General features: G+C 32.8%; 1 protein-coding gene across 2 annotated transcripts in view; it reads left to right on the top strand.

Annotated features, from left to right (window-relative positions):
* The window catches only part of LOC134712720 (uncharacterized), a 90,953-nt gene that overhangs the window by 60,929 nt on the left and 13,916 nt on the right, over positions 1–16,108 (top strand). For both annotated transcript variants that reach the window (XM_063574548.1, XM_063574547.1), the window contains exons 5-19: positions 615–1,728; positions 3,699–4,112; positions 4,601–4,976; positions 5,318–5,520; positions 6,153–6,290; positions 6,518–6,640; positions 7,760–7,834; positions 8,347–8,421; positions 9,195–9,269; positions 10,337–10,456; positions 10,842–11,020; positions 11,452–11,654; positions 14,272–14,472; positions 15,069–15,275; positions 15,478–15,671. In XM_063574548.1, coding sequence (XP_063430618.1) covers positions 615–1,728; positions 3,699–4,112; positions 4,601–4,976; positions 5,318–5,520; positions 6,153–6,290; positions 6,518–6,640; positions 7,760–7,834; positions 8,347–8,421; positions 9,195–9,269; positions 10,337–10,456; positions 10,842–11,020; positions 11,452–11,654; positions 14,272–14,472; positions 15,069–15,275; positions 15,478–15,671 — 3,697 coding nt within the window. The remainder of the gene's footprint in view (positions 1–614; positions 1,729–3,698; positions 4,113–4,600; positions 4,977–5,317; positions 5,521–6,152; positions 6,291–6,517; positions 6,641–7,759; positions 7,835–8,346; positions 8,422–9,194; positions 9,270–10,336; positions 10,457–10,841; positions 11,021–11,451; positions 11,655–14,271; positions 14,473–15,068; positions 15,276–15,477; positions 15,672–16,108) is intronic.

A 16,108-nucleotide genomic window follows, 5' to 3' on the forward strand; every position in this document is an offset into this window, starting at 1 on the left:
AGGAACTACAATACAAGGATTTCTGAAATTTGGTTTCAGGATTTATATAAGTCAGCTTTACTGTGTGATGCGTTTTCAGATTGATCACTCGACAACTTCTTTTTACTGAACACTTGCATATTTTTACACTATTATTATTATCCACTTGCGGCGGGGGTATCATCAGTGAGCAGTAGCACGCAGTTTCACTTGTTACATAAGCATTTAAAGAAAAAACTATAGGGAGAACAATCTGAAGCATGAATCAAAGAATATCATTCATAGATTGACAGCTTTGCAAAAAAATGGTTTTAGTCATACTAAGAAGTCTGTGCATGTTAAGTAAATAAATACATTTGTATAACTACACAAACATGGGTCTTTTAAAGATGTTGACAAGAGTTGTCTCCCATTTAATATGAAATCAAAATTTGCTGGAGTTTAAAAAAAACTATTTACATGTTTTTAAGTTTACAAATTGTAATTTTGATAATCTTTTAAAATGTTTGAAAATTGTTTCTATCAAATAAGATAAAATAGTGTTCATATGGTACATTTAGATATATTATGATATGTTTTTATACACTCATTTATATATAATTTAAACATTTTTTTTTAACTTTTATATATAATAGCCAATCAGAAGACAGAAGAAAAAGCCTGTACGTAATGATGACAGTGATGAGGACAATGAAAAGGTTGATGATAAGCTGACAATAAAACGTCGCTATCAACCTCCATCAAAAAGACTGTATAGAGAACAACACATGAGACGCCATGGGAGACGGAAACGTCATCCTTCACTGAATGATCCACCTTCTTATGATGCAGTTATGGAATACCCAGGGGAATCTAGTGATGACTCAGATGGGGAAGATACCGGTAAAAAAAAGACATATATAACTAGTGTCCAAAGTATGGAGGAGAAAGGAAGGAAAAATAAACAACATGTCGAGAGTAGTCGTAGTTTTGGTGAACAAACTTCCTATCAGAGTAGAGACTTGTATTCATATAATCCATTGGCCCTTCAGACTTTGCCTGTGGCTCATTCTGATACCGAACTTAATGTTCGTAGTCCAAGATATGTGGCTCATAATATTCCACCGAGAGGATTTGTTAATCCAATGCATGATGACTATCATGCAAATAGAGATAGAAAAGTGGAGAAAATATTGAACAGCAAAGAATCTTTGGTACAGGTTGAAAGGGCAAAATCACCTGTTACAAGAGATGAAATGAAAAAGACAGAACCTGTTCCTAGAGAAGAAAAAGTGAGGACACCCGTCCATATGGAACGATCAGCCTCATTCAGATCAAACCATTCTAGGTCTTCCATCAGACAGGAAAGACCTAAATCCCCAAATGCTATTGAAAAAACAAAAACACCAACTAATTATGAACAGTCTGTTGCACAAAATCAAATTGAACGATCAAGTACACCTAATCATTATGAAAGGGGAAGGTCACCTATTTATGTAGAAAGAGGAAAGTCCCCATCATATATTTATGCCAAGGCTAAGAAACCTCCACCAATTAGACTTCCAACAGAGTTGAATATCAGTGAACAGAACAATTTGGATGATTCCTCAGGGTATATAGAGCTGAAAGCTACAACAGGACCACCCATTGAGAAACTAACCCCTGTTGACCAATTAGATGCTCCGGTTCAGGGTAATCCAATGGACATCCCTCTTACATCCTTTACTGGATCCCTGAAGAAGAAACGACATAAAAGTAAACCAGAAACAGGTATAACATTTACATAATAAGCAAAGAATTACCAGTTAAAAAAACCTCTAAATATAAAAAAAAGTACAAAGATATGTGTCTGTTGCATGTCAGGAAACTCTAGCCATTGTTTATCTTGTATGGTTTTTTAATGTTTCGTTTATATATAAATGGAGTTAAGTGTGATGTATATACAGATATTACAGAATGCAAAATGAAATTCCTTATCACTTGTTATAATATAAAAATTGAAGATGTAGTGTGATTACAAATGAAACAACTCTTCACAGGAGACCAAATGATACAAAAATTACCAAGTATAGGTAACGGTATGGCCTTCCATAATAAGCAAAGCCCATACCTCATAGGCAGCTATAGAAGGCCCTGAAAGGACTAATAGTCCAGTCAAACTAAGGTTTAGGTGTAACACCACTAATTCGGGCCCGGCCAGAAAGCACATACCAGAAAGTAGTACCTATTTAACGCAAAATAGTTCCTACGCATGAGTGTAACTTTCAAAATATGTAAGATATTTAGGTATTTTTGGCATCAAATGAAAGCTGAAGGACTGGTGATCATTGTAGAACACTTTTGGACTTTTAATTTTAATATATTTAAAAAACTGCAGCAACTTTTAAAAAGAGGGTACATTTGGTCTGTTTGTCAGATCTGAAGTACCTGTTTTGGTACATCCGAAGTTCCGGACCAGTTCTTTCTTATATGCAATGTAAGGTATGCTGATTTTTTCAGTAGAAGACACCATAAAGTGTTGCTTTGACATGCAATGATTGCCACTTTATTTGAACTTAAAATGAAAGAGGTGTGCCTGGTTGAAATGGAGGAATTTAACATAGAAAGTAATGGGACCATGAATTAGTGGTGTACTTCCTTTAACCTCAAACTAATTACGACAGAAAATGTTTTAGTTCTAATCTATAGCATTAACTCACAAATATACACAGAAAAAAGTCCCATAAAATCTAACTTGAGGAAAACTCAAAATCAGCATTTTCAATTTTCTATGGAACTTAACATTGAACAGGGAAGATAACATGCAAAAATGAGGGTTTTATTTTTCAGTTTTGGTTATTTTTTTAAAATTCATATAAAGTATGAAACTTTTATGAGTTTATTTGTTCATATTTGACTATAATTATATCATCTTCTGCTCACGAAATGTACAAAACAGAGGTTCCTAATGGGTATATCTTTTTTTTTTAAAGTATTTTTTATTAAAGAAATTCCAAATTTGTGGCTTTGTGACCCTTTTGAAAAAACAATTGGAAAATATGGTATTGTTTATGTCTGTTATTACTAATTACAGTAAATTATATTTTGTCAGCATCTACCTTGTTTAAAAAACTTAAAACCACTAAAGGAACAATATTTGCTTTATCAATTTTATTAAATTTGAGATTCTTTACCTTGACATGTTAAAAAATTTGATAAGTGGTCGACTTCTGAATTACGAAACTTAGGTTGTAGTTTGATACAAGATATGAAAACACTTTAAAAATTTGTTTGTTATTCTCTTGAGATAGCTAAAATATCAAGAATCAATACATTCTGCTGAATAAAAGCAGTGAGGTGATTTTTTTATCAATTTTTTAGATATTTCTGACCTTTTTAGCAGAGTTATCTCCCATTTCAATGCAAATCTCAATAGGAATTTTATGGTCTTCCTCATTTAGATTTTGTGGGACTTTTTTCTGTGTATATTTGGGTTATAATGCTATAAAAGATTAAAACTTTGTTGCATAAGGTTAGGGTCAAATTTATGCTAGATTGACTGAACTATAAATGTAATACACTCAAACAAGAAAACTGAAGATGTAATTTATAAAATAAAGAAAAACAAATATGTTGCACAACAACAAATGACAACCACTGAATTACAGGCTTCTGACTCGGCAGTCAGATAATGTTTCTACCATTAGACCTACTCTGAAATGCAAAAATTTGCTACTAACCAGCGAGTACTTTATTTTCAGGATCACTGCAGAGAACAGTTTTGGAAGGCTATAATTACAACAATACTTTACCACTTTCTCCCAAGGCTGAATTGAATATAACAGGAACCTCTACAATAAACTCTCAAAGATTTAGTGTGCTAAGTGACAATTCTATATCTCTGTACAGTAGTGGAGAAATGTTCAGTCCTACTAGTCCCTACCAAGAAAACCTTGATGATGATGCTTTTGATTTTGATGTGGAGATTCCTCCTTTGAAGGAGCACGATCTTGATGGTCTGTCAGAAGCTAGTCTCCCACTGCCTAGTCCCCCTCCCTATGCTAAGATGCCACCAGGGTATAGTCCCAGGACATTTTTACCATCACCCAAAATGAGGCCTCCACCACTTAGTGCATTAAGTGGACTTAGTATACCTGTAGATGACGATATGTTGAGTAAGTTTGGTGTCAAAAATTAATTTGTGCTTTCACAGAAAAATGTGAGAATTGTGGGTGCATGCATATCCTCTATATTTTTATGTTTTAATTGGGTATCAAGGTTACAATTGGTAAACTTTGGATCAAACTGAAAAGTTTTGCTCAACAATCAATATATGAAATATTTTTGTCCAATATTTTTTATTGCTTTTGTAACAAATATAAAAAAATGTAGACTTGTTTAAGTAAAAGATGTGGTATGAGTGCCAATGAGACTACTTTCCATTCAAGTCACAATTTGTAAAAGTAAATCATTATAGGTCTTCAACGTGTAGCCTTGGCTCAGATTAAACAGTAAGCTATGAAGGGCCCCGAAAATGACTAGTGTTAAACCGCACAAATGTTTATGCATGCAAAGGATATACTGATTTTGAATATAACGCTTCTTTTACTAACAGGCTGGTTAATGTGATACTGTATTAGTAATTGTAAAATTTTATGTTTAGGTGGAACATACATTGGATTGACGATCTCTCCAACCAACACAATGGATCGTATCTTTCAGTTTCCATCACCTCACCGTGATTCTGGGATCTCCTCAGAACAGAGTCTTCCCTACTCCCAGGGTGATGAGTCACCATTCTCACCACTGAAGCCTGTCCATCCAGCACAAAGAAAATTGCCCCTACCCCCTCCTAGAATATACTCTCCTCCACACAGATTTTCCTGGGACCGTGATGAAGAGTCCCCTGAAAAGGGAGAATATGCAATGTTAAAATCCAAAGAGGATAACTCTGCTAAAGAGAAGGAAGAGTTAAAGACTACACCTGGTTCTAGAGGTGTCGGTGGAGGAAGAAAAAAAACCATACTTAAACCTAAACAGTAAGTCTATATAAAGTAATATTTGCAGCATTTAAATGTGAACCGATCCCGAAAAATTTGCTTTAGAGATAAAAAAAAATTACCAAACCTTACATGTAAACGGTGTTTTCATTTTCATGGTAATGATTTGAGCCACACCAAGTTAATCGGGTTTAGTAAATGAAAAAAAAACCAGTTAAAAACTTAAAAGTGTTAAACAGAAAGTGTAATTTTATGAATCTTTTATCAACCTGAGTATGCATGCAATATTTGCCACTAGATATTGAGCAGCAGAGATTTACTGTGACATATAATTCCTGAAGATGTTTATTTTTTTGGTGATGAGTTATTCTCGGTTTCAGATTACACTTGGCAGTGATATGTTCTCTCAGTATTCTGAGCCTTGCTACAACAGTTTATAGTGCTTTTCCGTCAACACAGACCCAGGTTCACATAACCGTGTATGCTCCTAAGAACTTTCTACAACAGGATATTGAAATCTATTTCAATCAAGACCGACCTGGAGATGTATTAGATCAGCAGTATGCTTATGTACAGTCCTATGGTAGGTGAATAGCACTCTGGCACATCTCCGTCATTTAGGAGTGATAGTGTGATGACTATTGTCTACATTATTCTGTGATTACTGTCTTACTTATCTTTGTTAAATTTCAATATTGTTTCTCATAAAATATAATTATATCCCAGTGCAGTTTTCATATTGCAGTATTGTTTATTGAACATGCGTCCGTATGTCGGAACAAGAATACGTTAGAAGTGCAGTTTTCTTGAGTAACCAAAATGTGTTGCTACCAGCTATGTTTTGGATTAGATTCAGTAAAATGTGGACTAAAGCTTTAGATGGTTTGTTATTAGTAGAAATAGATCAAAGAATGCAATACCCAAAGAAGAAGTTAATTATAGGAAATCTAATTGGTGATTACAAAAATTGTGAGAAAATCAAATATCAGAAGTTAAAACTAATCTAATTGATATTGATTGCATTTGATGTTACTCATTTTGTTAAATCTGTGTTTTGCTTAAAAATTCAGTTTTATGTCGAATAACAGCCTTTAAACTGCTTAAAAGGGTATTTCAGCCTTTTTTAGACAAATAACATACATACAGGACATACAGGTCAGACTAAACTTGGAAATGCTTTGAATATTATCTAATTTTATGCTTATTTCCTTTCAGATATGGTTGATCCTTATTTGTGGAAGTTAAATTCTACTCTTTGTATTGCAACTCAGTGTAAGCATGGCTGTGATGAAAATACTGGCCGCTGTGTTTGTAAGAAAGGATATAGACTTGATAGTGCTGGAGTTTGTCAAGGTAAATTTTGTGTATGACTAAGAAAATAATGTCTGACTGTTAGGAAAGAAACAATGAAGTTATGTTTGTTAAAAGGTTTACAGGCATGATAGTAAATGCATTTGTATTCGTATTGTGATGAGATTAGTGGACAAAACACATCTTGGAGTTCAATTTATATTTATTTTCAAATTCAACATTCTGCATCCTTTTAAAATGTCCTTGACTATTTATTGTGATGTTTTCAGATGTAAATGAATGTAGATCTGTTCACCACAGATGTCATGAGAATGCTGACTGTATGGATAAGGAGGGGACGTACCAATGTCACTGTACAGGCAGATATTATGGAGATGGCAAAACTTGTTATGGTAGGTTACTGATTTTTCCCTTAGCTTTATTGATGATTTGTTGTTGATAATGTGGGTAGAGTGGGGTGCTCATTTTCGACATATCTTTCCATGTTTTCTACAGTTTATGTTCAGGTCTATATGTTTTTGAAGTATACTGATATTTCTATATGAAGATAACTTCAAATGCAAAACATTCCTAAGCTTGAAAACATGTTTGGTTGAAAATTATCATCTGTAAAGTTAGATCAAAGGGTGTATGAAATTTCCTGCAGTTTTGTCAATGGCGAACACATATTAGCATTTTTTACACATCTATTTAAAACCAAATAACTGCAGCTTTATATAATATTTATCAAATAAATTTCAATATAGATGAACAGCAGACATTTCAAAGGTGTAAAAAACAGAAATTTAGGCCAATCAGTTACTAAGAAAAAATCCTTAAAAATCCTGTTTTTCATTCAGGAAATTGACCGAAAATTGTTGTCCGTTTTTTCGATCTTTTGAAGTTATTGCCGTAATTTTGTTTAAGTTTAAAAAATAATCATGTTTGTTATAAAATCATAATTTATCGGCATATTTCTTCCATTTCAACAATCCTTTGAAGTGTTTACACCTCAAAATCATAAAACGGCGAAATTGTGTCCCCCACTCTATGTGCCAATGCCACTTTACTTTGTGATTTTTATGAAGTTCACCTGTCAAGTCTGAATATTCTACATTAAGTATCTGAATGATCTATATTAAGTTTTTATTTCATTTTCAGAAATTCAAAATATTTAAGAAAGGACTAATAATTCTTCTGTCTATGATGAAATAACATAAAAAATGTGGTGCACACTGAATAACCCTTGTAGCGTGTTATTTAAAAGTGTGCACAACATTTTTTATGTTATTTCAAATAGACTGAAAAAGAAATTAAAGTTATTCCTTATAGTTAAATTCTAAAAACATGTTGATGACAGTCACATGAGAAAATTGTTTATATGAGCTGATAGGCAAAACACTTTTAGCTTATTAGAAGACCTGTTACATCCAAATTTAAATTATAATGTCTAAACGTTCAAAGTTGAGAAGTAAAATTTTTTATAACAGTGACAACATTTAATTCACACAATTTATCTTGACGTCTTTTAGCTTGTGATGCCCCATGTAGAGAAGGAACCTATCAAGACTTACCATGTGGGAAGAATCAGAAGAAAATCTGTTTAAGTAAGTGTTAATACAAGTTATAGGTTATAGACAGCTTCTATTGTCACTTTGTGGAGGATGGAGATTTGGCACAGCGTGTGCTACTTCATTTAAAATTAGAGGATAATTCTCATGAAATATAGGGTCCCAATCCAAATTCACATTTCAAGTACTTCAGATTTAGTAACCACAAAGCAACACTTGTTTTTTTTTGGCAGATCTTTAACAAGATAATTCAATGAATACAGACTATTCATGTCCTTCAATTCAATGTTTTGATATAGAATTCATAACTTTCAGTGTAATCACTCATGGTAGATAAACCCAACAAAGAAGTCAAAAGTAGCATCAATTATTTAATAATCACTAGCTTAATAAAATGAAATTGGAAATGGGGATTAATGAGATAACAACCCTACCAAACAACAGAAAGGTTGTTTTTAGACATTAGAGTTACTGGTTTGGTACTTTGCGACAAAACATATTTGTAAGCAGCAAATGAGATTGTAAATAGTATATTTTTCTTTTATCAGATTGTAAAAAGGAATGTCCAAGAGGTACCTACATGTCCAGACAGTGTACATCTCTGGGGAATGCTGAATGTAAAGGTAATCTATTGATAGTAGTTTTTTAGTTTAAACATATTTGTTTATAGTGGATTGGGAAACAAGTTTTACAACTTATATTAATCCCTTTCCACTTTACGGGTGCGAGTGCTGCCTTGTAGCGGCATTAGCCTACTCTTTTTCGAAATCTATAAGGGTGTCTTTAACGTGCAAGAGATATGGCTCTCTCTTAACACGGTTCAGCCATTTATCGTCCCCTTCCGACGGACTATCATCGTTTCCTCAAGACCATACTCGCAAATGGTGTCAAGGGAGAGCCGAAAATTGAGTTCCTGAAATTTTCATCCCGAACGGGAATCGAAACCAGGAAGCTTTGTGTTAGTAGTCCGATGCACTAACCACTACACCACGGCTCTCTCAAACAAAATTGATAGTACAGTGCACATAGAAGATAAATTTCATTTCATCCTGCCATGCATCAAAACTGATAGTACAGTGCACATAGAAGATAAACTTCATTTCATCCTATCATGCATCAAAATGAATATAATTGTTCAAGCTATCTACTAAAATAATCACTACCAATTATTCTTTAATGCTATTGCATTTACATTCAGCCTGATTATCGAATCTGAAACTTTAACCATGTTGACTGAATATAAATAAGTTAAAATTCACAAACTTTATTATGTATTCAAATCATTATAAATGTGTTCTCAAAAGTTTTAGCATTATTTTGTGAATAACATTTCCTTTCATATCAAATTGTTTGCCTCAGATCATCATTACTAAGGATACAAAATATGTATTTGCAGATTGTACAAAGAAATGTACATCAGCCGATTACGAATTCAAAAGATGTACTGATGTAGACGATAGGGAATGTAGAGGTAGGTCTATAACCAATGATACACAAGATATATAATCAGATATTAAAATTAAGAAATGATGTGTAAGTATAATGCCATTTTTATTCCCCACTAAGATAGTAGATGGGCATTCTGTTTTCTGGTCTGTACATCAGTTTGTTCATTTGTCTGTCCATCTGCCTTTCGTCCCACTTCAGTTTAAAGTTTGTTCAAGGTAGTTTTTGATGAAGTTGAAGTCCAATCAACTTGAAACTTAGTATACATGTTTCTTATGATATGATCTTTCTAATTTTAATGCCAAATAAGAGTTTTTACCTCAATTTCACGGTCCACTGAACAAAGGAAATGATAGTGTGAGTGGGGCATCTGTGTACTGGGGACACATTTTTGTTTAATTGAAAATTAGAGAAGTTATACAAAGTTTATGAGTCTATCTGTTCTAAAAAAAAAAAGACTGAACTACAACTATAGAATTTTAATTGATTTCTTAAGATTAATACTATGCAATGTTGAGATTCAAGTTCACATTTCACAATAAAGCAACCTTTACCCTCATTGCTAACAAGCACTTTGATTATTCAAAGCTACAAGAGGACAAATAAGGATACAGTATGTTTTTGTAAATAATTCACTGTTAAGTATGACGTCCATTATCACCAAACTAGTATACATATTTGTTTAAGGGGTCAGCTGAAGGGCAGGTACAGGAGTTTTTAGCTTCATTGAAAACCTGTTGGTGACCTTCTGCTGTTGTCTGTTCTATGGTCAGGCTGTTGCACAAAGTGGGTTGTTGTCGCTTTGACACATTCCCCATTTCCATTCTCAATTTTATTTAACCATAACCTTTCTTCTTTGAGGTATGTAATGTTAATCCTACAAAATCCAAAGTTATTTTTAAAACTACTGGAAAACGCTTTCACAGAATATTGAAAAAGAGCAACAGTCATAACTTTACAATCAAGAGTAATTTCAAAACTGAAAAATAGGTTTCTTCTACAAAATGTTTTAATTTGTTATAAAGAATAATCTTGCAACTAAGGATGTATTTCATCAAATATATAATGATATATACATTTGTTTTTCAATAGAAAGAAGAGATTTAAGATTTCCATCAGTGAGCAGTAATATCATTGCAGAAAACATGAAAGATGTTAGTTTAGTTAACTCTGAGGAATTGAGTAGAACTAGAGGATTTCATATTGACAGAGGTAAGTCAGTCTTAGCTAGAGGGATGATAGTCTCATGATAAAGAAGAATTAAGAGGGACTAGAAGATGTCATTTTGACAAGAGTTAAGTCTGTCTGAGCAAGATGATAGTCTTATTTTATAGAAGAATTAAGATGGACGAAGGAAAGTTGAAGGAATTAAGAAGAAAATATATTTTTTTATTGACAGAGTTTAGTCTACATGAGCACATGAATAACCAAATAGTCATTATATTTAAACATGGCAATGATTTTAAATGAACAATTACACACTTTATGATAAATAAAACTAAGGTTTTTAATTTGGTAAAAATGTTCACCACCTGTGATATGATATTACCTTGCCTACTTCGAATTTTAGTTTACAACAAAGAATGCTCTATTTTAGGTTCAGGATTTTTTATCAAGGGCACTGTGACCTACTTTAAACCCCAGATCCTCCTGCAGCCAGTGGATCATAGTGTAAATAATGAACTAGATAGATTCACTGGCAGTCCTGAACTGGTAGACAAATACTGTCCTTATCCTGTGCCATCATATTATGAGCTGGGCAAATTCGATTTACAGGTAAGTTGTTACAACATACCTGTCCAGTAACAGTCAAAATAATGATTTTACATATATTCTGTTGTAGTCCAGAACTTAAAAATACCTACTGTTTTTCTTCTTCCATCATTCTTCTAACTTGGCATATTAAATTTTGACGTGACCATTTTTATGTGAGTAATGATTTGCCATCATGTCTTGTTGACCACATCATGCTGCTATTTTGACAGGACCATTTTATGTGAGATTTTATAAGTTTTACCATACTTTCACTTTAATTCCATAATGACACATCTAAGTGCATGTATGTTGTCAAAGAAACTTTCACAGAATCAGCAAAATATAATAACAATTTGCATTAAGTATATTTAAATTGTTACTGCTAAATAAGAGATAAGTTTTTTTAGCTCTGCTTTTTTTGTTAAGTTCAATTGATTAAATTAATTTTGCAGAATATAACATACACAAATAAGATGTATGGAGGTAAAACATTTATAGAGCCATGTGAAACATACATGAGACATGGAAACTTTCCTAATAAGCAGCATACATCCAGATATATCTACTGTTCCCAGCCTGGACCGGTAACTAATATATTTGAACTGAGATCAGGTTTTGGTAGCAGTACACCTATCTGGATAGAAAAAGAGGAAAAGTGAGTATCAAAGTCATATAATTATTGCATTACAAAGAAATTGATATGTTATTTATTTTGTCTATTCATTTCTATTATTGCTTCAGTCAAAGAATAGAATAGAATAGTAACAAATCTGTAACATTTTAGAGAAAAAAGTATCGTGAAATTCATCATACACTTGACAACCAATTTAACTAAAAATGGAGAGACTATGATTCATTTTTATTATGCAGATATTTAAATAAGTTTCTCTGCTTAGTTTTTTATATAAATCACATATTAATGCCCCATTTACGGGCATTATGTTTTCTGGTCTATGTGTCCCTCCGTTCGTTCGTTTGTCTGTCTGTCTGTCCATCTATTCGTCTGTCCTGCTTCAGGTTAAGGTGAGTTTTTTTTGTGGAGGTAGTTTTAAATTAAGTTGAAGTCCAATCAACTTGAAACTTAGAAAACATGTTCCCTATGATATGATCTATCTTATTTTAATGCCAAATTAGAGATTAAAAAAAAAAGAAGATGTGGTATGATTGCTAATGAAACAACTGTCCACAAGAGACCAAATGACACAAAAATCAACAACTATAAGTCACTGTACAGCCTTCAACAATGAGCAAAGCCCATACCACATAGTCAGCTATAAAAGGCTCTGAAATTGTAAAACTATTCAATAGTTATCAAAGGTACCAGGATTATAATTTAGTACGCCAGATGCACGTTTCATCTACATAAGACTCATCAGTGACGCTCATATCAAATATTTATAAAGCCAAACAAGTACAAAGTTGAAGAGCATTGAGGATCCAAAATTCCCAAACATTGTGCCAAATACAGCTAAGGTAATCTATGCCTGGGACAAGAAAATCCTTAGTTTTTTCGAAAAATATCAAGTTTTGTTAACAGGAAATTTATAAAAATGACCCCATTATTGATATTCATGTCAACACCGAAATGTTGACTACTGGGCTGGTGATACCCTCGGTCAAAAGAGAAAACTAACGGTTTCATTTATGTACAAGAAAATGTGTAACACATGAACAAATGACAACCACTGAATTACAGGCTCCTGACTTGGGATAGGCACATACATACATAATGTGGCGGGGTTAAACATGTTAGCGGGATCCAAACCCTCCCCTCACCTGGGACAGTGGTATAACAGTACAACATATGAACAAACTATAAAATCAGTTGGAAAAGGCTTAACTCATTTGATGGACACATATACAAGTGGACATGGCCGGGTACTTGTATATCCCAACAACAAACAGACACTAGGAACAGATCTGAGAGTACTTAGGAGATAACTGTATTGTATTTTAAGCTTGGCCTTCGTGAAACGTTGATTTTACTGTCGCAAATTGAGTTTACCTAGCGACGCCACATATTAACATAAAGGAGTAAGTTCAGTAAGGGCCATATTTGGCCCCAATTATAAAGTTCATAGTTATAAGACAATAAATGATTTAAGTTGCCTTAAAGACATGTTAGAAAGTTAAAGAGAACTGTTTTTGTCAAAATTTAAATCTAACACGTTGATTTTTATATCCAAAAAAGGTCAAAATCAGGGATTTTGGTGAAATTTGACAAAATCAGCTAGATTTCAACCAAATGAAGGACCAGGAAACATAGAGCGCAGGCGTCGACAAGCTTAAGATTCAAATAAGACATGTGAAATGTCTTCACAAACATTATTTTAAAAGATCTTTGTTGTCGACGCATGTGCTCTATGTTTAATGTCCAATTATCTATGGAAATTTACCCATTTTCATTGATTTTTTCGTGAAAAATCGATATGAGTACAACTTGTGACGTCATAATAAAACGCAGAAACGTAAAATTTTCAACAAAATGGTTTATATCCTAGCTAGTCAATGTATTAGCTGTAATTTATCGTGATATTGGTCGATAAATCTGAATTTGAAATTTACGCTAAAAAAGGGGGCCATTTTAGGACCTTATCGAATATACTCCTTTCATTTAATAAATATTTTGGCTTGAAAATGCCATAAATGAAAAAGTCCATGAAACTGTTGCATCGTCTTTAGCATTTAAACAATGTGACGTCATATGTATGCTCTGGTTGTCAAACACAAATACTAAATGTATTTCTACCTTTCCAACGCTTCAGAATGGTTTCAATATAGACAAAAAGAAGATTTTGAGGCTCAGAATGTGACTATCTTGTTTATTTTTTGAGAAATTACGAGGAAATTACATACCAAAAAAATATCGGAATTCAAAATGGTGGCTTTCTTAGTTACGGACTGGTAGAATGTGGAATCTAACCCCTCAAAATATTTGTCAACGTCCAATGAAAATTGTCGTTACAAACTTATTGCATTAGAATTCCATACTCATGGTCAAAGAAATTTTTTAACTGAACATAGAAAATGATTGGGCATCTGTGTACTTGGGACACATTCTTGTTTTTAATATTAAATCTGAAGCTTGAATGTTAAAGATCTTAGATTTATCTATCTTTGATACAGAATATCTTAAAACTGTCTAAACAGAATAAGATTTTATGTTTATTTTGCTACATATGGGTCTCCTGTAATATTGTCTAATAAATGATCATTTGTAATAACCTTAATCTTGAAATTAAAGTTATCTGGTTGATATTGTTCTATTTTAGTTGTGTATCTAAGAATGCTGCTTGCCTAAACTGTACAAAGACATGTGCAAAGAAGATGAGGTTACAAGGGGGAGAGTGTGGTGTAACAGACAAGGATAATGGGAGATCCCCTCGGTTGCCTCTTTGTATGTCATGCTGTGCTGATTCTAATTGTACAAATCTCTGTGAGACATACCATGACTACCATTGTCAAACAGAACAGTAAGTTATCTCCTTTTATCCTTCAATTATCCATCTATTGTACAAATAACAGGTATACAAATACATTTTTATTTTATTTGTACTTGTACAAATAAAGTTTGCTGTTACCCCACTTCCACGTTGAGCAAACCGTAGTATAGATATTTCTGTTTCCAAACCAGTTCATTTTGGGGTCCTGTTTCTAAAGCTCATACAAATAAATTTTATATTTTCCGACAACATACATCTATAATATATTTGGACGGTACATTTTCCTTGTATTAACTCTCTGTGTGTTATTTTTTTAAATGATTGCAGACCGATTTAATACCAAATAATCCATCACATGAAACAAAAGAAAATTAAGCATTCAAGTTTCTCCACTCCGAACACCCTCAGGCAAAGTTGATCTAAGATGTATTTGGTTTTTATTTTTAAGTCATTTTGTCATGTAACTCCTCAACTATTTCAGTTTTGATACTTCCTTCGCTTTCAAATATTCAGACAAGTGCTTTTGATGTAAGAAATTTCTGTTTTATTATTCATTCTTTGTCATAAAACCTGAGACAAAGCATTATCTCTTTAAAAAGTTTAATGAATCATTTAATATTTTGTAGATGTTTAGTTGGTGATCTTCTTGGATTTCAGCTGAGACCTATTTATGATAATTCAAACAACGTATATTGTCACATGACCCCAGTAACCAATGAGACAGTAATGGAGTTGGTCTACAATGTCATTAACTACTATGAGACTCTTGTGTCAGAGACTTTGATCGTGAAAAGTGATGGAAGCTGGATTACAACTGGAAAAATGCATTATGGGTATGTTCATAAAATTGACTGTAAATAAAGTTCTTACAAATAATGTGACTGAGTAAGATTCTCAATAATAAAAACTCATTCTGAAATCAGTTTCATATGTCTGTATGTAATTTTCCATAAAAACATTTTTTTTTAGCTTTTTGGTTTTAGTAGCTTGTAAACATCATGTGGTTATAACTTACATTTCAATTATTCATTGTAGAGATAAAATTGTTGACATTGATATTGATTCCAAGCTCAGACAAATTCCAGACTTTGTCAAAATGTCCAGTGTAACAAAGCAAGTAGCCGCTGGACGATATAAACAAGGAGCTGTTAGTGTGAAAACATTGATCACACAGACGTCTGCTGTAGTTAGACCCAAATCTCCATTTAGCACCACATCTAGTTCATTTGGTAAGTTTTCCAGAAAAAAATATGCTATTTAATCTTGTAATATTTTTTTTCTCTAACAAAAAATAATATGAGATTTTGTCTTGTTGTCAGTGGCTTTGTATACTAACAAGATATTGATATGTAGGAAAAAAGTTATAAATAGCAATTGGGTGAACTTTACAAAATGCTCTAATTAATCGCCAAAATGAATCATCTATTTTGCCATTAAATAACTTGTAAGGTGAATTCCATACAAAATAAGAATGTACTTATATACCTGTAAACAATTTACACCAATAATATGTTTAAAAAAAGTAATATGACTATTGGACTTGTGCTTGATCATTTTATATTTGTGTTAAACATCTTATGACCAAGGTGACAAATACGTTGGCAAGATTTCCTTTTGCCCTCTTTTTCTTGTATGTTTGTGTTATTCCATCAATAGAAAAAGGTTA

The sequence above is a fragment of the Mytilus trossulus genome, chromosome 3, assembly GCF_036588685.1.
Source record: "Mytilus trossulus isolate FHL-02 chromosome 3, PNRI_Mtr1.1.1.hap1, whole genome shotgun sequence".
In the NCBI taxonomy this organism is placed as follows: Eukaryota; Metazoa; Mollusca; class Bivalvia; order Mytilida; family Mytilidae; genus Mytilus; species Mytilus trossulus.